Source organism: Cyprinus carpio, chromosome A25 (assembly GCF_018340385.1).
Source record: "Cyprinus carpio isolate SPL01 chromosome A25, ASM1834038v1, whole genome shotgun sequence".
NCBI lineage: Eukaryota > Metazoa > Chordata > Actinopteri > Cypriniformes > Cyprinidae > Cyprinus > Cyprinus carpio.
Window position 1 is genome coordinate 19,616,627 of NC_056596.1, and position 21,977 is coordinate 19,638,603.

At 38.0% G+C, this 21,977-nt stretch overlaps 1 protein-coding gene across 2 annotated transcripts in view; it reads right to left on the bottom strand.

Annotated features, from left to right (window-relative positions):
• The window catches only part of LOC109101404 (protein tyrosine phosphatase receptor type b), a 126,094-nt gene extending 110,393 nt beyond the window's left edge, over window positions 1-15,701 (bottom strand). For both annotated transcript variants that reach the window (XM_042715829.1, XM_042715828.1), the window contains exons 1-4: window positions 15,578-15,701; window positions 14,233-14,634; window positions 12,526-13,478; window positions 11,504-11,771 (exon numbers count right to left, since the gene is read on the bottom strand). In XM_042715829.1, coding sequence (XP_042571763.1) covers window positions 11,504-11,771; window positions 12,526-13,478; window positions 14,233-14,634; window positions 15,578-15,629 — 1,675 coding nt within the window. In that variant the 5' untranslated portion in view covers window positions 15,630-15,701. The remainder of the gene's footprint in view (window positions 1-11,503; window positions 11,772-12,525; window positions 13,479-14,232; window positions 14,635-15,577) is intronic.
• Window positions 15,702-21,977: the final 6,276 nt, after the last annotated feature.

Genomic DNA, 21,977 nt, shown 5'->3' on the forward strand with positions numbered 1-21,977 from the left:
TAAAACACTTCGTCAGCACCAGCCATCCGGCTTCATGTATTAGGCGGTTGAGATCACAGGTTTCTGCAGGAGCCTCCTTGATCATCAGGCCTGGCACAGCCCAGGAATTTCATGGATGTCCAGCTGTACCCTGGAGGTTCCCTACGCTTAGGTGCTGTCGCATCCAAAGGGAAGTGAAGGTGGCAGTTACAGAAGTCTTCTTGTATATTCTGCCTCAGGTGATGCTACCCTCGCTAGAGGTTTGTAAAATTTGAGCTTGCCTCTCCCCGCGGCGGTTCAGCTTCGCGCCAAGCTTAGGAACCTTTAGGCACACACGCCAAGCTTCCTGTGTAATTTCTCTGAAAACCACATTGGTGGCTGTGTGCACGAACACTTTTAAGACTTTCTAAAAATCCACGATGGTAAGTGTGCACGCAAGACTCCCCAAGGCGACTTTCTGAAATCCTGTATGGTAAGGGTTACTGGCCCGCCTTCGCTCCCCTTCTTGAGGTGATTAGACCTTGGTTCCGGCCCATTCAGCCAGTGTTTATTCGCTTATACACTTCAAGCATCGCTCTCCCCTTTCCAATTAGGGGTCGCTTAGTTATGAAATACGCTTACTCTGGATTCAGGAGTTCTCTCATATGAGACTGACTCCTCACTGTTTTTCCCAGAGCGCCCAGCATTATTTTCACAGATCGAGTTGATGACTCCTCAAACATACTGTTTGAGATGCACCATTCCATCTATGAGCTGCTCTATCAGAGTGCCACGAGAGCCCTTCCTTAGATCAGTATTTGAATCCATGCTTGGTAAGTGTGCACGTGAAGTCTTTGCACACTTTCTGAAATCCACACTGTGGTAAGTTCCCACGCTAGTATTCTGTGTTCTTTCTAAAATCCTATATGGTGAGGGCTTCGCGCGGTTGCTTCGTGCCCATTCTTGAGTTGGTAAAAGCCCCGTTCATCTTGGGCACCACTCCACCTATGTATCCTCGGATACCTATCTAAACAGGGTGTTGCTACTGGAGATCTGTTGAGACAGCTCCTTTCAGCAAGCATTTGCGGAAGCAAGATGTAGCCCCTGTGTGACAGGCAGGACTTAGTATAAAATGCTATGTTCCTAGCCGTATTGCTTTAAAGGAGACTCCTGATTCCAAGCGCGTCAGCTCTAACCCTTGGCCCAGAGGCCCGACACAATTAAGTGGGTATGTAGCTTCAGGCCTTTGGCCGTAAATGGTACGTCACAGACGAGGCCGTTCTAAACACTCCCATGGCAACTCCCTTGGAATGCTAGAGTGATTGCGTGCTTAGTGTCGCCCTGATTCTGGCCTGCACTCCCCTCACAGGGCGGCGTGGTATATCTGTTCCCCATAGGCGACCCCTAGATGACGCAGTTCTAAGTTCCCTTGGAAAGGGAACGTTCTCATGTTACGAAATGTAACCATGTTCCCTGATGGGAACGAAACACTGCGTCCCTCTAGCTCCCTGTCCATGCGTCGGGACGCAAGCGTCAGACAAGAAGTGAATACGTGTTAGCCCTGTGCTTGTTTCATTAGTCGCTTCCGGTATTACGTCAGAGGCGTCTCCGGCCACCTCTTGGGTTTTTTCGTGTATGCTTCAGACAATGGTCACGCTGATGGCGTGGTCCCCATATCACCCCTAAGATCGCGTGTCTCGTTCCCTTCTCAGGAACAATGGTCTACTTTCATAACCTTGAGACCGTTTTCTTATTGGTCTCAACTGTTCAGAACTGTGTACAACCCTGTGCTGATTAGCATCTTTGAGATTGGTTCAAAGGTATCTAAAACTGTCACGAAACGAAATTGTCACGAATGAAGCAGAAAATAAACAGAATGTTAGTACAGTTATGCAAATTTGTAGTATTTTAGTATGTTTTAGTATGTGAGTTAAAATTCTGTATTGTGTTCACTTTTAATACATTACTGTCAATACTGAAAATGTGCAGTCACAACCAAAACATGGGATGTTTTGTCAAAAATGAAGTATATTGAATTGTTAACTAGATGATATGATATTGTTTGATTCAATGTATATTCAAACTATTGAATCATTAACTTTGAAATCAGTATGATCATCTTTTTGCCTTTTATAAAGAAAGATTGGATTCAAAATACAAATCTCATAAATGACACTTGAAAAGTTTAATTGTTATTGATTTACCTTCTAAAAATTCAAAATGAGAATTAACTGCACAATTACTAAAAATGTGTACCTTGGATATTGTACAAATTGCATACATACAAAATTTCTGGAAAAAGACATTTTTTTCAAGATGTTTCCAACTCTGACTTTGAACTTTGAATTCTGTAGAATGGCCCGTATATGTCATACTGCATCTATTTATTTTATAATCGTAACTGGTTGTAAATAGTTTCTAATTAACTGAAGCGTTCTGTTAATGATCATTAGCTGTCTTACGAGTCACTACACTCTGAGAAAATTTTTTTGTAAAAACTGTCATTGGGGTGGTATCCTTTCAAAAGGTACTGATACTGTATGCTCTCAATATGCTCTCATGTAGAAATGTTAATTCATGCATCATGACCTCAAGGTTAGATTATTGTAATGCTTTATTGGGTGATTTGCTCTGTGTGCTTAATAAACAAACTCCAGCTTTCTTACTAGAACCAGGAAGTATGACCATATTAGCCCGGTTCTGTCAACTCTGCACTGACTCCCTATTGAACAATGAATACATTTTAAAATCTTTTTAATTACTTATAAATACGTGAATGGTTTACCGCTTCAGTTCTTGAGTGAGCTCATATCACATTATAGTCCTTCATGTCTGCTGCGATTTCAAAAACTCTGGCATTTTGGTCATATCTAGAATATCAAAATCAACTGTCCTTTAGGAAAAGGGAAAAGGCAGATTCTTTTCCTATTTAGCACCCAGACTCTGGAACAATCTACCTAGTGTTGTTCGGGAGGCAGACACACTGTCAATTTAAATCTAGATTAAAGACAGATACCTGCGTAGACCTCGTCACCTCGACGACTATTGGCACAAAACCACAGGAACCAGACAAGTCCTCTGCACAATCTGACCTGTGTTGCAGTCTGGAATTAAACCATGCCATGCTGGTTTCTGTCAGTGATGAAATTTGGTGACTTACCTGGTCATCAGGTTCCTTAGGGGGGCCAGAAGGTAAAATCCTCCCCGGGCCCCTCCATACCCTCTTGGGACCTGTCTCTAGTGCTTAAAACACTACAGCAGGGCCCATTTGAGCCTTTGCACTCAGTCGAGCTGAAGTTTCTTTCATTGAAAACTCTCCTCCTGCTTGCACTGGCCTCCATCAACTTACTTTTAAATCATAGTTTATTACTGAGTACGCCCACAATTTGAATTGATATTCAAACCTTTGACGGCACTTCAGTAGCCAGTAGTAAAGGGACCAATAAAAGCCCTGATATCTGAACTGGGAAAAGCGCCGCTGCAGCAGGAATTGAAGACCTGATCAGACAATGAGGGAGCTCAGCGTAATTTATGGACTTAGAGCTTGGAGAAACAAACTACATGGTAGTGTTATCATAAATATATTTTGATACCGATTGGTAATGAAATCAAAAATGACCCTACTTACTTTTTTTAGTGCACATTACTAGTCTTGTGGTGGACAATTGAACCATGCAAGTCAGTAAACTGGGAGAAAAAAATTGTCTACCATCGCTTCTGCTCTGGAATGGCATTCTCGCTCTGATGGCCGTCAGTTTGGCGGCTTGAGGAGAATCTATTGTTAAGTCATGACATAAGGACTGCTGTTTCCGGGTCCAAGCCTCTAATAATTTCACTTCAGAATACTATCTCACAGCATTTAGAGCACTTTTTAAATTCAATATTACATATTTAAGAAGCTAATTTAAGAGCGCCATGCAATGCACACTACAGTCTCACGTGCTCAAGTGTCTTAAGACACACTAATATTTTAGCTGAATCACTGTCAAGCCATCTGGGATTTCAGTATGGAGATAAAGGTTAGGGTTAGAGCCGGATTATGTCTATTTGAGTTTTGATTCAGACCCCAAGAATATTTTACAAGAGGATACGCAGAACATTTGCATGTTTGTGTGGTTTTGTTGTTGTTGTTGTTGTTTTTGGCTAAATCACGTTTTAGATAGGATGTCAGATTGATATGGCAATATTGACACCATCCTTAACTTTACCAGAGCAGACGGAACTTGCTGCTCTGGCAAGGGGCGGGGCTGTATATTCAAATACATATATGAGCTATTCTCTCAGAAGGGTGCAAACTGCTGTCCCACACCCAAAAACACTTGTTAAAAGCATTTAAGGTTATTCACCGGATCTTAGAATGTTTACTATGTGTTTTCTAGAATGTTTCTAATATACTAATGAAACACACAAACATATTTAAAATACTCAGTAGCTTCATTAATCATATTTTTTTTTTGGGCGTACTTTCCAGTTGGGAGGAGCGGTCCCGAACCGTCTTACAAATCACTACCAAAACAGTGCTGTTGTTGTCCATTGGTCCATTGGGCTGAGACTGATTTTTAACTACAACCTATAATTTATGATCAGGAATTATTCCTGTGTCCCTCTTTCTCATAGCTTACATGGTGATTAGAGTAGGTCCCCCCCCCCCCCCGATCATTCTGAGGATAAATGTGTTCAAAAGTCGAGAAAAATCTGTATATAACTGTTAAGTAACGTCCAATACCCGAACACCTTTATTTCTGCAATTAGCACACTTTTTTGGGTGTTATTCCAAATCATTGTAAAGCCATTCAGAACTGATAGGTAGCCCATGTGCTGATTAGACCTTTTTTTTTGAGCTAGGTTTTCAAAAGCATCTAAAACTGTCACTACCCGGAAACAGCCACGAGTGGAACATCAGGAAAGTTTTTGATTGTGACAGACATCATTTTTTTGGGGGCTAACCATGTGCTGAGTAGCATCTTTGAGATAGGTTCAAAAGTATCTAAAAAATTGTCACGAATGAAACAGAAAATAAACAGAATGTTAGTACAGTTATGCAAATTTTTAGTATTTTAGTATGTTTTAGTATGTGAGTTAAAATTCCTGTAAGGTCATGTGGTCGCTTCTAAAACATTACTGTCAATACTGAAAATGTGCAGTCACAACCAAAACATGGATGTTTTTGTCAAGAATAAAAGTATCTTGAATTGTTAACTAAGATGATATGATATTGTTTGATCAATGTATATTCAAACTATTGAATCATTAACTTTGAAAATCAGTATGATCATCTTTTTGCCTTTTACAAAGAAAGATTGGATTCAAAATACAAATCTCATAAATGACACTTAAAAAATTTTATTGTTATTGATTTACCCTCTAAAAATTCAAAATGAGAATTAACTGCATAATTACTAAAAATGTGTACCTTTGATATTGTACCAATTGCATACATACAAAATTTCTGGAAAAAGACTGTTGGCTGTTTCCAACTCTGACTTTTGAAAACTTTGAATTCTGTAGAATGGCCCGTCGTATATGTCATACTGCCTCTATTTATTTTATAATCGTAACTGGTTGTAAATAGTTTTCTAAAATTAACTGAAGCGTTCTGTTAATGATCATTAGCTTGTCCTTACGAGTCACTACTACTCTGAGAAAAAAAAAAAATTGTAAAAACTGTCATTGGGGTGGTATCCTTTCGAAAGGTACTGATACTGTATGCTCTCAATATGCTCTCATGTAGAAGTGTTAATTCATGCATCATGACCTCAAGGTTAGATTATTGTAATGCTTTATTGGGTGATTGCTCTGTGTGCTTAATAAACAAACTCCAGCTTTCTTATTAGAACCAGGAAGTACGACAACATTAGCCTGGTTCTGTCAACTCTGCACTGGCTCCCTATTGAACAACGAATACATTTTAAAATCTGTTTTAATTACTTATAAATCCGTGAATCCGCTTCAGTTCTTGAGTTAGCTCGTATCACATTATAGTCCTTCATGTCTGCTGCGATTTCAAAAACTCTGGCATTTTGGTCATATCTAGAATATCAAAATCAACTGTCCTTTAGGAAAAAGGAAAAGGCAGATCCTTTTCCTATTTTAGCACCCAGACTCTGGAACAATCTACCTAGTGTTGTTCGGGAGGCAGAACACACCTCACACTTGGAAGGCGACACACTGTCAGTTTAAATCTAGATTAAAGACAGATACCCTGCGTAGACCTCGTCACCTCGAGGACTATTGGCACAAAACCACAGGAACCAGACAAGTCCTCTGCACAATCTGAGCTGTGTTGCCAGTCTGGAATTAAACCACGCCATGCTGGTTTCTGTCACAGATGGAGTTTTGGTGACTTGCCACTGTCGCCTTTGGCTTGCTTAGTTGGGGACGCTTGACTTATTGAACAGACACTATTGTAAGAGAGCTGAACTGGATGATGACATCACTGAATCATCAATGAACTGACTTTAGCTAGAATATTGACTCTGCTTTTGTCTTCTTGTATTATTGACAAACTATATTCCTGTTTGACATTGTAAAGCTGCTTTGACACAACAAGTATTATATAATGCGCTATACAAATAAAGGTGACTTGACTTGTATGTACACGGTTAGATAATAATATAAAAATATGTAACTAAGGTGCTAATGTGTACCATTTAAAAGGCCAATTCACACTGCACAGACAAACAGTAAACAGGCATTTTTGTTAGATTTTTGTCTGATTTTACCCCTGTTGGTATTTGTTGGCATTGGTGGGATTGGTCGGTGGGGCGCTTGTTTTTTAACTATTGAACATGTTGTAATTGGGTGTTTGGAATGTCTGAGAAGTGGCATACTGTACTGTCGGTGTTGGCCTGTGTCTTTCGGTGTGGTGTGAATTGGCTTTTAGGGTTAAATAAGCTACAAAGATGTAAGATAGTTCATAGTTCTTGCTGTTCTCCCTATTGTCCTGGTCTCAGGCTGTTAGTTCTCCTCTCTTTGTCTCACCGAAACTTGATAAGTTTTTTCCAGGTGTCAAGCCGCTAAAAACCCAATGAGTTGCATTTGGAGGTAGGGTAAGGTCCTATTCTGAAGAGTCTGTGGAGGATGAAAGAGAGAGCTCGTAGGAATCCGTGTATCCGACAGCAGGAATCCAGTGTGCTATTAAGAGAGTCCTGACTGCCGTTGCTCTGGAGAGTCAGTGATGTGACCGGGAGCAGAGCTGCATGAATGACAAATGTGTCATTAAATATACTCAACATTTTACATTAGATTAATTTTGTGTTTAGGGAAGTAGAGAGGGTCATACATTCAGTGACACAAAGGGATAAAAAACTCAAATTTTACAACAAAGATACAGGTTTGGAATGACATGAAGGTGAATAAAATAATGACTGAATGAACGGGAGTTTGTGATATATTCACCATCGACTATCACAATCTGTATAACTAACTAAATAAATAATCATTAGTTTTCCTGAAAACACTCAACTGAAGAGTAAGTATGTGACAATGCACACGTGTGCGTGCATTATGGGTAACTGGCAATAAAAGACAGGATATGTAGTGGGTTGTCTGGTAAAGCAGGAAGGGAGGAGGCAAGCTGAAAATATCCTGAAATATACATAAAAAAGCTGTTGGCCTTTGGTTAGGAGTAAAACCTGCTGTTGGTTAGAGGTTTTCTGTTTCCTGTGGAAAATGTTGACCTTACCAGTGTAAAATGAGCTCACATTAACCCAGAGATGATTAAACTCATACTGTGACACTCTGCTGGACTTATCAAACTGTTTGGTGAAAGAACATTTAAAAACATTAGTTGCTTACTTAGACAATGTTCATTTAGATAACAAAAACTGATTGCCATTCACAGACACATTTTTCTGTCAGACAATATTGTACAGACAAACCACAGCAACAATGCTCCTCCATGTTTAATACCACATAACCCCTGAACCACTCACCAACACAGCAACAATATTTCATATACAACAGTAAACATTAAAGAAATGATTATCTTAATTGGCCTGACCCGTAGCTGAGATCAACTCAGTGTCCAAGTCGTCAACCGTTTATTTATATAGCGCTTTAAACAAAACAGATTGTGTCAAAGCAACTGAACAATATTAATTAGGAAAACAGTGTGTCAATAATGCAAAAAAAAATATATAAAAAAATAAAACTACTAGTGCAAAACTTCTGTATGGTAAGTTGACTGTATGGTAAATTATAAATCAAAGCAGAAACTCATTAACTCATTTCCCTAGATTTCCAGTTTTGTTGTTCAGTAATCTCCATCATGTATACTGTAATAATAGAATATGGGGTAAAAACACCTAGGCCTGTATGTTTAATATAATGCCAATGTATTATTACAAAAAGTGTATGTTCTTGCTAAATTGCTCCCAAATGTAAGATTTTTCTTTAGCATAGTAAGTCATACATACCACGTAATATTAGAATAGGTACACCTTAATTTTAAAATACTTAAGTTGTAATTTTCCGGGTTGTTACACTGTTTTATTCCCCAAACTTTGCATATTGTTCCCATAGCACCTACCGATACAGACCAAAAGTTTGGAAACATTACTATTTTTAATGTGTTTTGAAAGAAGTTTCTTCTGCTCATCAAGCCCTGCATTTATTTGATCAAAAATAATATTGTGATATATTATTACAATTTAAAATAATTGTTTTTAAATTTATTATACTTTAAATTATCATTTATTTCTGGGATGCAAAGCTGAATTTTTAGGATCATTATCACATGATCCTTTATAAATCATTCTAATATGATGATTCATTATCAAAGTTGGAAACAGTTCTGCTGCTTAATATTTTTTCAGAACATGGTGATACTTTTTTAGGATTTATAAAAAGGATACTAAAAAATTGATAAATAAAAAGTAAAAAAAAAAAAAAAAAAAAAAGAAGCTATGTTTTTAAAATATAAGATATTTTGTAATAACAATATACACTACTGGTCAGTAATTTGGGGTCAGTAATTTTTTTCTTTCTTTCTTTTTTTTTAATAAAATCAATACTTTTATTCAGCAAGGATGTGTTAAATTGATAAAAAAAAGTGATAGTAAAGAAAATATATTATTAGAATATATATTATTAGATTTTTTTTTATTTTGAATAAATGCAGTTCTTTTTAACCTTTATTCATCAAATATATTAGACAGCAGAACTGTTTCCAACACTCATAATAAATCAGAATATTAGAATGATTTCTAAATGATCATGTGATAGACTGGATGTTACATGTGACACTGAAGGCTGGAGTAATGATGCTGAAAATTCACCTTTGCATCACAGGAATAAATTATTTTTTTTAAAGTATATTCAAATAGAAAACTATTATTTTAAGTTGTAATAATATTTCACAATATTACTGTTTTTTGTGTATTTTTGATCAAATAAATGAAGGCTTGATGAGCAGAAGAAACTTCTTTCAAAAACATTAAAAATAGTAATGTTTCCAAACTTTTGGTCTGTACTGTACATGTACGTACTGTATATGTACACTATTATTACAAAAGGGTATGATGTAAACTCGGTTTACTAACACTGTAAAATGCTGGCTGTAAAGAGTAACTGAAAAACTACTGTAACTCAGCATGTATAAAACATTCAGTATATCCCAGGTTTTTAAAATGTTTCATAGAGCTAATTTTGCAATTAATGCAACAAGTGGATTAAGTAGAAATCAATAAAGAGGAGGCCATACATTATATAAACCTCAATAAATTGGTCTAGTATGGTCATAAGCTTTGAAGTACATGGTACCATCATGCCAAGATTTCAAAGATCTCAAAAATCTGCTGGAATGTCTCAGAAGGAAGTTTTTTTCTATGGTTTCAGGTCAGTGATAAATGGGGCTCATCCCATCAAGATTCCTTCCAAGAGCCTCAGAGTGTCATTGAGGGATCTGCAGGCAGCTCTAGCAACAGTCAAGGTGAACGTGCACTAGTCAACCATTAAAAACCTTACAAATCTGTTCTATAGGGGAGGACAGCAAGGAAGAAGCTTCTGGTCTTGAAAAAGAATGTCAAGGCATGACTGAATGTTTCCTACATGTGGAACAGGAATTCTGGAACAATGTGTCCTGGACAAATGAGTCCAAGGCCAGAGTTCCAAACATCATATTTGGCAAAGGCCAAACAATGCAGTGGTTCCCAGTCATAAAGTCAGCTGAGGGTGTAGTCACACCAGAAAAGTACACTAGTTCACTTGCTTTGGTCCAGACTAAATACAATGTTGATTTTTTTTGTTTGTTTGGTGGAGTTTGCTTTCACACTGCCCTTTTTGCAAGTGAACCAGAACTGTAAACAAAAACCACCCCTGTGCTTAAGGTCATCCATTCATTGGTTTATCCATTCAACCGTACCAGAGTTTGTTTGGAACTGGACTGAGACCACCTCTTCAGCTGTATGATTGTTTGGTCAACACCCGGGTTCAATTGCTGTATTCAAACCTGCCCAAAAGATCCGCACCAAAGGGGGAAACCAACTTGAGTTTGAATCAATCGAACCAAACAAGACAGGTGTGAATACACCCTAAGAATTTCATATTATACACAATGATGCCTGAGGAGAACGTGAAGGCATCAGTAAAAAAAAAAAAATTGAAGATGAACCAGCAGATCCATAGCGCAATGATATAGAAGAAAGTAATTAAGGGTTTTGAAAAGTTCAAGTCCAGTTCTCTATCTGGTTGAAATGCTGTGGATCGGGGGGACTTGAAGTGGGCTGTACATGAAAGAAACCCCTCCAATAAACACAGCTAAAGGAATACTGCTTGGAGGAATAGACAAAAAATGATCCTAGTCAATGTAAGACACTGACAGACAACTATAAGAAATGCCTACATAAAGAATTATGGAATTTTATTGAAAAACCTACAAATTTTGAAAATAGACCTGCTATTAGTTTACTTATACTATAATAGACCATCATTTCTTTACTAAGGTTATTTCTTAACTATGAGGTCAATTTGGTTTCTATTCTTGTTTCTATATGTTTTAGAGTATTGAGTATTGTAGAGTTATAATTTAGAAAACATTAGCAATTAGTAATCAGCAACTGATTACTTTTTTGAGTAACATGAGCAAAAAAGTTTAAGCATGATGATATATGTCTGACAGAAGAGAAAAAAAAAGTTAATTTGTCTTTACAGCCCAACGATGCCCATGATAAGGAAATAAGAGTCAGAGAAGGTCAGTGATGGCTCTTATGAACACACTGTTAAGCGCGCCTGCCAAGACTTCAGTGAAAAAACACTTATATACAGCATGTCTACAGCCGTTCACAGATACATCCTCTGGAATCTGTGTGAATGTAGGTGCTTTATCAGATCTGTCAGAACAATGTGTTCCACCATATCAATATGAACAAGAAGAACAGTACAAAGCAACCATAAATCAGTGCATGCTATTGTTAAAATAAAGTAGAGTTTTAAAGCACAAGCACATTTAAAGCACAACAGAGAGCCCTCCTCTGGTTCATGACACTTCTGTTCAAGGATTCAGATTCAGAAAACTAAAGCTATGAAGAAACGTAAGAGGACTTACCAGTTTGAACTGTAACATTAAAACGAATGCCATCATTCTGAGACATTATTCCAAACAAATAGGTAGCACCAGGAGTCAAACCCATCATCAGGCATGTATAATGGTTGGGCTGCTTGATATCTTCAGAACATCTTGTGAAGTGAGAAGCATCAGTCATAATGAAGCTACAGGATTTTCCAGGTGTTGTGAAATTAAACACACAATAATCCATATTAATACTCTCTGCAGTCACATTCACCAGACACCCGACAGCTTCCGTCGTTATAAACTACAAACAAGAAATATACAACATAATGTTAAAGAGGAACTGATATTGACCTTTAGTATAAAAATAAACTAATTTTTTTAAACAATGTGCACATAAACAAACTATCAAATGTCAATGATTTATGTCAAATATTTGCAAAGCCCCAAGTATTTGTCATAAATGGCCTATTTCTTACTTGAGACTGAGCGGATGATGTTATGTGTCCACTGTAATTTCGTAATATTAGTGGTGTAGTTTAAACAGTGCAGCATGGTGATGCAATGCTAAGGCCATGTGTTCGATTCCCAGGGAATGCATTAACTGATAAAGTGCAAATGAATGCAATGTAAGTCACATGGGATAAAAGTGCCAGCCAAATGCATCCATGTTAATGTAAACATGTTGAGAGGTGCACTGACATGACTCGTGTGAACGGCAGCACTGATTGTCCTGCAGTTTCTTACAGGTACAAGACAATATCTGAAGTTATGTAGTAACCAGCCATCCAAATTAGAGCTTGTAAATTTTGTGGCCAACATTTGGTAGCAAAGCAGACATCTGAACATTTGTACCTTGTCCTTTGATGGTGCATTTGCTGATTTTCCAAATTTCAAAACTACCTTGCTTTACTGAATTTTCATCTGGTGAACACATGACTGAATCATGTTAGCTGTTGTAATTGCAGAAATTTTTGACAGCATTAAGCAAGACTAACCAGATATACCACAGAAAAACTTCAAATCTGTGAGAATACAGGTAACATCTGATTGCTCACCTTTGCTGTGGAAGCCATGGTAGGAGTGACAGTAGATGGTGGAGGTGTGGTTCTTGTGCTCAGAGCAGCAGTGGTGGTGATGGTGGTTGTGGCTGTTTCTACAGTTGTAGCTGGAGCCACAGTAGTTGTGTAAGTAGCTGATGTGAACGCGTCTGTGTCCAGGGCAGCTGTAGATGTGTACAGGGCTGTAAGGGTAGTTGTTGCACTTGCTCTAGTTTTAGCAGAACTGGTGGCTGTACTTGGAGTAGCTCTAATATCTGTATTAGGAAGAACTTCAGTAATTGCTCGGGTCGTTCTGGTTTTAAAGGGCAACAGAGTCTGAACATCTTTGATGTTCTTTGTCGTGGTTGAGCTTTTGGTTGTGGCATTTGTCCATGCGCCATCTGTGTTTGACACTGGGAAACTACTGGTTGAACTCTCAGTCAGTGTAGGATCTACATCACTGCTGTTAGCTTCAGACGGTCCTGTATTAAAGTCTAAAGTGGTCTGAGTTTCAGTCCTCACATTCAAAGGAACTGAAGACTCAGCATCTGTTGTGGAGATAGTTAACTCTGTCTGAGAAATCAGAGGGATGTGGGTCTGCTCCATAACATCTGAAGTCATCTCTGTCATGTCAACTCTATTCTGGGTGAAATTCTGAGGTACATGAGGAGTTCTCGTTACCATCAGAGTAGTCGAGGACACATCTGTAATATCACTCATCTCGTAGGATGATTCTGTCTCAGACGTTTGAGTGTAGTTCTCCTTAAAGTCTGTTTCGGCAGTAAACGTTGTCAGATCACCAAGACCAGTGGTAGCAGTCCGTTTAGTTCTGCTTCTGACTGTGTTACTGAGGTGGGTCACCACTCTGCTTTGAGTAATGTCAGGGACTGTTAGAGTGATCATTTTCCCTGTGGTATTTACTGAAACCTGTTTCCTTGGAAACTGTGTCATTGGTGAAACTGTGGACGGGCCTGTTGAAAAAAAGGCTGACGTTACCTTTATACAGCATGATGTGTTTTCACTGCAGGTGCATTTAAAAAATAAACTGTTGTGCATTTTTAGATGGCTTTTTTATCATTATTATTATTTAAATTTTTTTTTATCATGAGTGCTTTATAATGGTGCAAAACTGGCAACCCAGACTCACCTGGAAAACAAGGAAGTCACAACATTTCTACAAAATAATATTATGTTGCTTCTTGCATGTTTTACAGTACTTTCAAAGTGAAATACCACGCTAAAATTGGCTCCAACAAAGCTGTTGGTGTTTTACTGCCACAAATGTTCAAACTAGATGTGGTTTAATAATATGAATAACCACCCTGGACAGCATAAATACATAGATTATAATACTTATATATTGTATGTTCATTAAGGTACTGTAACCTCAATGATGCATCACTCCTTGAAGCCCATATTTTGCCTGTGCTAAATCAATTCAGCTTAATCGCTTACTGATTATTTGTAGTTAAGACCAAAGTTTCGTAAGTATTAGACTACATGTATTAGACCAATTAGACTACATGTTTGAGACATATTTTTTCTACTAATGTTTTAAATCATGATAAATAACCATACATATAGTAGTCTAATATTACTTTACTGTACTGTCTTATATTGTAGGCCTATTCACTAATGCCAATCAAATCAACCCAAATGTTTAATTGCCAAGACACATGTAAACAGATGTAAGTGAACATTTATGTGATGGCTAAACAGTCTGACCTGTGGCAGGGCAGAGAGACTTGGAAACCCGTTTGCCCTCAGAGTCCATCGTGATCATGGACCAGTTTGAAAACCTTTGCTCAAAGGTGACAATGGCCCGTTCACCCTGTTTTTTCAGGAACATCGGCATCTCTGCCAAACCAAAGATCCCTCCATGGTTGTAACACTTCCATGCCGGTGCAGTATCGCAGTCCCTGAGTTTGACCAGCCGAGCGTGGTGTGGGATTGTGGTGCTCTGATTGACCCACAGACATCTGGACATAAGTGTGTGATTGAGTCTCATGGTGCTGGTCCAGATCCACTGCTGAGATGGGTTACTCTCATCACACTCCCTCAGGACCACCACACTATTGTGTGTGCTCAGACATAACCCTTTATTAGTGTGTGCGATCAGAAAGCCGCCTAGAGGAAAATAAATTGTTGTTTGCACATGTTAGTTTGATGGTCAGAGTAATCTGATAATAACATACAGATCCAACATTATAACCAATATCTCTGAATAAAACCACTGGGTAGGATTGTCATGGTCTCTTTTGGACTTGCAAAGATAGTTTCTTTATTTTGAAACAAGATTTTGGCAACTTTATGGTAAAGAACGTCTTTTCATAAATTCCACTCATGATAATTTCACACTTCACTTCAACAGCCAATCGTTTCTGGAGTTTTCAGTACATTTGCACATTAGAAATGAGTGAAAATCAATAAAATCTGTTTTGCAGCATCTGAAGGATTGTACGCCACAGTAGAAGTCAGAAAGTCTTCAGGGAGGCACATGGTCTCGTCAAAATGCAATGCAATGTTTGTTACCTCACTGACACATACTCACAAAATAACACTGCCAAAAAAGCTCACATTCCTTTTTTACATGTTGTTGCAAATGAAAATTATTGTTAGCTATTTGTATTAATCAGTAAAATCAGTTTTATAATCAATGTTAAAAGGACTGATAGATTAAGCTTCTTTGTGTTGAAAGTTAAAAGTTTAAAATAACCATTTATCATACTAATATACATAATATACACCGTTATTAACATACATTATAAATGGATCAGTAATGAACACTCAATAAAATAATATAACAAAACATCCAAAAAAACAAAAAACATGAACATTTGTAACATACATAATAACAATTAATTTAATCCTGTTATTAATGTGTGTACTGATAATGTTATTAATAAAAGGTATTCTGAATGGTTTACGAATACATATTTGATCACTTCAGTGAACCTGCTATAGTTCAAATAACAGTTCATATAACGTTTTGGTTTTTGCTCAGATCATCCCTAACCAACAATTCAACAAGATAGGAAAGCCAGTAAATAATCATAATATTAATACTCACTTAATGCATAAAAACGCTCCAGTGTTAATAAGACGAGAAAGAGCATTTCCATGTTACTGGTTTGTAGGTTTCTCTGAACTCAAATGAGAGTTTGAGCGCTCAGGAGGAAATTCTTTTTCAGGGGAAGGAAAAGTCACTGACCGCCATTTCCTTCTATTCAATAGTATGAGGCTAGCGACAGTACAGTGATCCTTACACGCAAACACCTCAGAGGCTAGCCATGGCTAAATCATTACACACAGACCATTACAATCATTTTTGAAATATTGGTATTACTGTGATCTGTAGTTGCATCTGTGTGTAGGCAACTATTTTGCTTAGCATGTCTGAAACACTGCAGTATACAAGGTTAAAAAAGTTAAGGCATGCCCAGATTTCTATAAAGGCCTATAAGAAGATCTTCAGATCATTTGGGATCTCTATTACTGAATGCCAGTCCTTCAGTGAGTAAGAGTCCATCAGGAAGAAAAATCACTGAACACACACTCACTGAAGGACGTCGTCCACACCTCACCGGTGTCTTTGTGGCACATCACAACATCCAGCAGCTTCGCTTTGTTGTCAGGGCAGGGCCAAATGAAATGCATCAAACAGCATTAAATATATTTGATTTATTACATGCAATAACTTTGAAAGCTAATATTATGCTATATTTAACTATGTCCCAGACAGGGTTATAAGCGCACAATTTTTTTGTTACCAGAAAAAAGCTGGATTGTTTAGGTTGGGTTGTTTTTGAGCAAGCATCAGTGGCCGTCCAGGTTTATTTGGGCAACAAAAGACACGACTGAAGGAAATTATATATATATATAAACATTTTAACTATTTTGTTAACTCTGCTCTCATCAGAGTTGCAAATGAGCTGTTCTTATCATCTGATCATGGTTGTATTTCTCTGCTAGAGCTACTGGATCTTAGCGCTGCATTTGACACTATCGACCAGAGCCAGCCCGATCTAATAAGCGATGTAAGCAGTTACATAGGGCCCTTCGGCCACCAGGGGCCCCCCTCTCAGGGTTCTGCCAGTAATGCTCGGTAATAATGACTCTGATAAAGTTTCAGTCACGTGTGTTAATGTTTGAAAATTAAGAGGCACTATAAAACTGGAGCGGACTGCAGAGAAGTGGCAAAAGAGAAAAGGAAGTTAACCAGATAAGGGTAAATGATGGACTTAAAAAATATATATTGTTGAAATGGCGGTTTGCATCGTGCTGCAAGCTCTTTGAGGACAAACTGTCAATGTAACAACAGTAATGAACATGAAAGGTATTGTTGTCTTTGGCACTTCAAACTACACGAATACATTTACATTTACATTTAATCATTTAGCAGACGCTTTTATCCAAAGCGACTTACAAATGAGAACAGTAGAAACAATCAGATCAACAAGAAAACAACAACGGTATACAAGTGCTATGACAAGTCTCAGTTAGTCTAGTACAGAACACGTAGCCAGGGTTTTTTTTTTTTTTTTTTTGGAATATGACAGAAAAAGAAAAAGAAAAAAGGTAAGTACTAGTATTAGTTGGTTAAGTGCAGGCGAAAAAGATGAGTCTTTAGATGTTTTTTGAAAATGAGTAAAAACTCAGCTGTCTTTACTCACAGCGAATAATCCTAGATATCTTATTATCCAAACGGATAGATTTTTAGAAAGCACATGAGCTTATTTTCCATCAACCAGTTAAAGCACTGCGTATTTGCTGGTGAAAGTTTGGTCAGATTTTCTCATTGATCTGAACAAAGCAGCAGATGGGCTGAATAAAAATGCAGTTCACTCTCTGACAGCATGAGGCGCTTTAGGTACAGCAGAAATAAAGCCGTTACCATGGCTATCCCTCTACACACACACACAAACACACACACACACACACACACACGCAAATGCACACACACACACGCACACACACAGGAGGGACAAAAAAAGTAGTGACACATGATTGTTTGTACCTGCTTGTTTGTGAAGTCAGACAATATTTACATGTTTTCAAACAGCCATTCAGAATTTTTATTCACTTTGGTATTTATCAAATAACGTCAAATATTTAAATATGCCATATCTTTATTCAAACATTTGTTTACACTTATACATTTTTGCATTTTAATCAGGAATAAAACATGCCAGCCCAGAAAAGATTGTTCTGTATACTACTACTACTACTACTACTACTTAATTAGTCTCTTTAATTTTCATAACCATTACAGCATTAATCTCACTAAATATATATATATTACACATATATTTTTCTGAAAGCAATCGTTAAACTTTAAATTGTTAAAAAATGGTTAAAAATGTTAAAAGTACTTAATAAGTAAACATTTCTTCATATTTATGTATTGAACGATAAATACTGAGTAGATTCTGATTAAGACATTTTTTAAACCAGGGTTATTGTAATTGAATATATAATTAATTTTTTGACAAGATGGCGTAACAAGGTCAGACGTGTTGTATTACGTCGGTGTATATAGTGCGTTTTTGTTTATTGTTTTTGTTCGTGCACACAAAAATAACTTTCCATGCACACTCCAGTGAGATACCTCAGTCTGTTTCGTTCTGGATTATTTCCATTTATGCACAACGGTGAACCTAAGTCCTCAACTCCATTGGGTTTTTTAAGTATGTTTTTTTTTGGTTTATTTCTATTTATGAAAAGTTCTGGGAGACAGTAAAGTCTATGGAAAATAAGGACATCTCCGTACAGCTGCCCACGGCTCTAAGGCTTGATAATACTGTTATTACGGATAAGTCTTCCATAGTTGAGAACTTCAACAAGCATTTTGCCATGGCAGGTTGTGCTTATCATCTGGCGAACCCCACCCTAATTAATAGCCCCTTATCCTCTGTTGCACCCAGCCAAAACCTCCCATGCTTCTCCTTTGCCCATATCCAGACAGCCGACGTTTTAAGGGAGCTGCAGCATCTTGACCCTTTTAAATCTGGTGGATTAGACAATTTGGACCCTTCCTTCCTAAAACTGTCTGTGGTAATTATTGCTACTCCCATCACCAGTCTTTTCAACCTCTCCTTTGATTCATCAGAGATACCTAAAGATTGGAAAGCTGCTGCAGTAATCCCTCTATACAAAGGAGGGGATAGCTTAGACCCAAATTGCTATAGACCAATTTCCATCCTTCTCTGCCTCTCAAAGGTCTTTGAAAGCCTTATTAATAAACAAATTACCAACCATTTCGAATCCCACCATAGTCTTTCTGACATGCAATCTGGTTTCCGAGCCGGTCGTGGATGTACCTCAGCCACACTTAAAGTCATAAATGACATCATAACTGCTATTGACCACAGACACTATTGTGCAGCAGTAGTTTTCATTGACCTGGCCAAGGCCTTTGATTCTGTTAATCATAACATCCTCATTGATAGATTAAAAAACCTGGGCTTTTCAAATAACTGCCTTACCTGGTTTACAAATTATTTTTCAGACAGATTTCAGTGTGTTAAGTTGGAAGGCCTCCTCTCCAGACCTCTGGCTGTTTCCATGGGGGTGCCTCAGGGTTCAATTCTCGGGACGACTCTATTTTCTGTATACATTGATGTTGCTCTTGCTGCAGGATCCACCTCACTGCAAACGACACCATTCTATATACATCTGGCCCGACGTTGGAAACTGTGTTAAAAAACCTTCAAATAAGCTCTAATAACATACAACATTCCTTCCGTTGCCTCCAATTACTTCTAAAACTTCTAAATGGGAAGTCGTGGCCTAATGGTTAGAGAGTCGGACTCCCAATCGAAGGGTTGTGAGTTCGAGTCTCGGGCCAGCAGGAATTGTGGGTGGGTGGAGTGCATGTACAGTTCTCTCTCCACCTTCAATACCATGACTTAGGTGCCCTTGAGCAAGGCATCGAACCCCCAACTGCTCCCCAGGCGCCGCAGCAAAAAATGGCTGCCCGCTGCTCTGGGTGTGTGTTCACAGTGTGTGTGTGTTCACTGCTCTGTGTGTGTGCACTTCGGATGGGTTAAATGCAGAGCACGAATTCTGAGTATGGGTCACCATACTTGGCTGAATGTCACGTCACTCGTCACTTAAATTCTAGTAAAACTAAATGTATGCATTTCAATCAACCACACACTGCACCTGCTTGCCCAACAAGCATTACCGCACTAGACAGGTCTGTATTAGAACATGAAGACAACTACAAATATTTAGGGGTCTGGTTAGACTCTTCACTCTCCTTCCAGACCCACATCAACCAGCTCCAATCTAAAATTAAATCTAGGATTGGCTTCCTTTTCCGTAATAAAGCTTCCTTCACCTTTCCAGCCAAACTTGCCCTCGTGAAAATTACCATCCTCCCAATACTAGACTTCAGTGATGTAATTTATAGAATCGCATCTAACCAACTCCTTAGAAAATTAGATGCCGTATATCATAGCGCCATCCGCTTTGTTACCAGTGCTCCATATAACACCCACCATTGCAACCTTTACAGTCAAATTGGATGGCCTTCACTACACACCCGGCGTCAAACACACATATAAATGTCTGGTATCATCCCCTCCTTACCTAAGATCATTAATCTCCAGAGCAACAACTGCCACTAAAGCCCGCACCTCTTTTGGCCGCTTTTCCTTCCAGTTCTCCGCTGCTACTGATTGGAACACACTACAAAAATCCCTGAAGCTTGAATCTATTGATTCGTTATCCACCTTCAAAGCACTACTATTGAATTTATTGTCTGACCGTTGTACATGCTGATCCGATCTACTATTTTATGCCATTAACAAATTTTTTGCACACTCTAATAAGTAGAGCTTTACATTTTGCACAACCCCTTTCCCTCATCCCTGGTCATTATGCCACTCACTATAGTGCCTATTTATGCACAGTCACTTTATATTTCAATAACTACACCTCTCTACCATAGACCCATCTACCTTCATATATTGATATCTGTTGCAATATTTGTACAAATTTCTAACTGTTTGATCTAATGACCTGCACATTGTATTTTTGTCTTATTATTTTTATTGTGTATTTTTTGTTTGTAATTATACGTGTAATTTTATGTTCTCTGTACCTCAATGCTTTTATCTTGGCCAGGTCGCCGTTGCAAATGAGAAACTGTTCTCAACGTGCTCACCTAGTTAAATAAAGGTTAAATAAAAAAATAAAAATAAAAAATTTAAAATGCTAAAAAAATATATATTTCTGTTACTTGAAATAAAACAAAATGTCAACTGAAATAAAATACTTAAACTCTTTTAATTTAGCTAGTTGACAATTCAACATTTCCCGCTTTCATTTAGTTTATCTTGATGTTCTAAAATAATTAAAATTAAAGCTGAAATAAAATGCAATAACTATATAGACCTTCAAAAACAACAAAACTAATAAAACCAACAAAACAAAAAAATACTAAAACTAACTAAAATGAAAATGACAGCAGAAAATATACAAATAATTCAAAAAATTAACAAAAACTATAATAGTACCTGAATGATATTAAAATATGATATTAAAATATCATTGCTTTATAATTTGTCGGTGTAAGATATTAGTAATTGAATGATATTATAATATGATATTAAAAAAATCTGCTTAGGGGCCCTAAAAAGCTAGGGCCGGCCCTGCTGTTGACCACAACATTCTTTTGATTAGACTACACAATTATGTTGGCATTAGTGGAATTGCATTGTCGTGGTTCAAATCTTACTTATCCGACCATCATCAATTCGTAGCAGTGAATGATGAGGTATCTTATCGATCACAAGTACAGAGTTGTTAATTATTGGACCAAAAACCTCCACATGCAATAACCTAAAACACTGTCTAACACCTGATGGCTGCTCTGTTCATTCTTTGTCATCAGTTAGGAACCTAGGTGTTGTCACAACACAGGCTGGAGACAAGGGGTTAGTGCAATAACAGGTATGTTTACTGAATGAGTTGCAGAATGAGATGTCAGGAATGGTGAGGAGGTAAGTAGAAACGCGTTGAACAGTTCTTGGATTCTTATCTGAGGTGTCTGGTGTTGTGTCCTTTGCAGGTTAATCGGGAATCATACTGGAGTCAAGGAGAACAGGTATAATATGATATTAAAATATCATTGCTTTATAATTTGTCGGTGTGTGGTGTGAGAGTCAGGTAAGTTTGGGTAAGTGAACTGTAGACGATGAGAGACTGAGAGTGGAGTGTTTATGGAGAGGGCTTGATTACAGGGTGCAGGTGCGGGTGATCAATAATCAGGTGACTGGGATCTGGTGTGTGTCTGGGCTGGTGACTGAGGTGATGACGGTGACTGTGATTGTGCAGAATCCCTGATATTACCCCCTCCTCCAGGGGCGGCTCCTGATGCCCTCAAGCGGTGACCAGGGCGACCATGGCCACTGGGGGTGGAACAATCGGGATGGGTGCGATGAAATTCAGCCAACAGAGTAGGG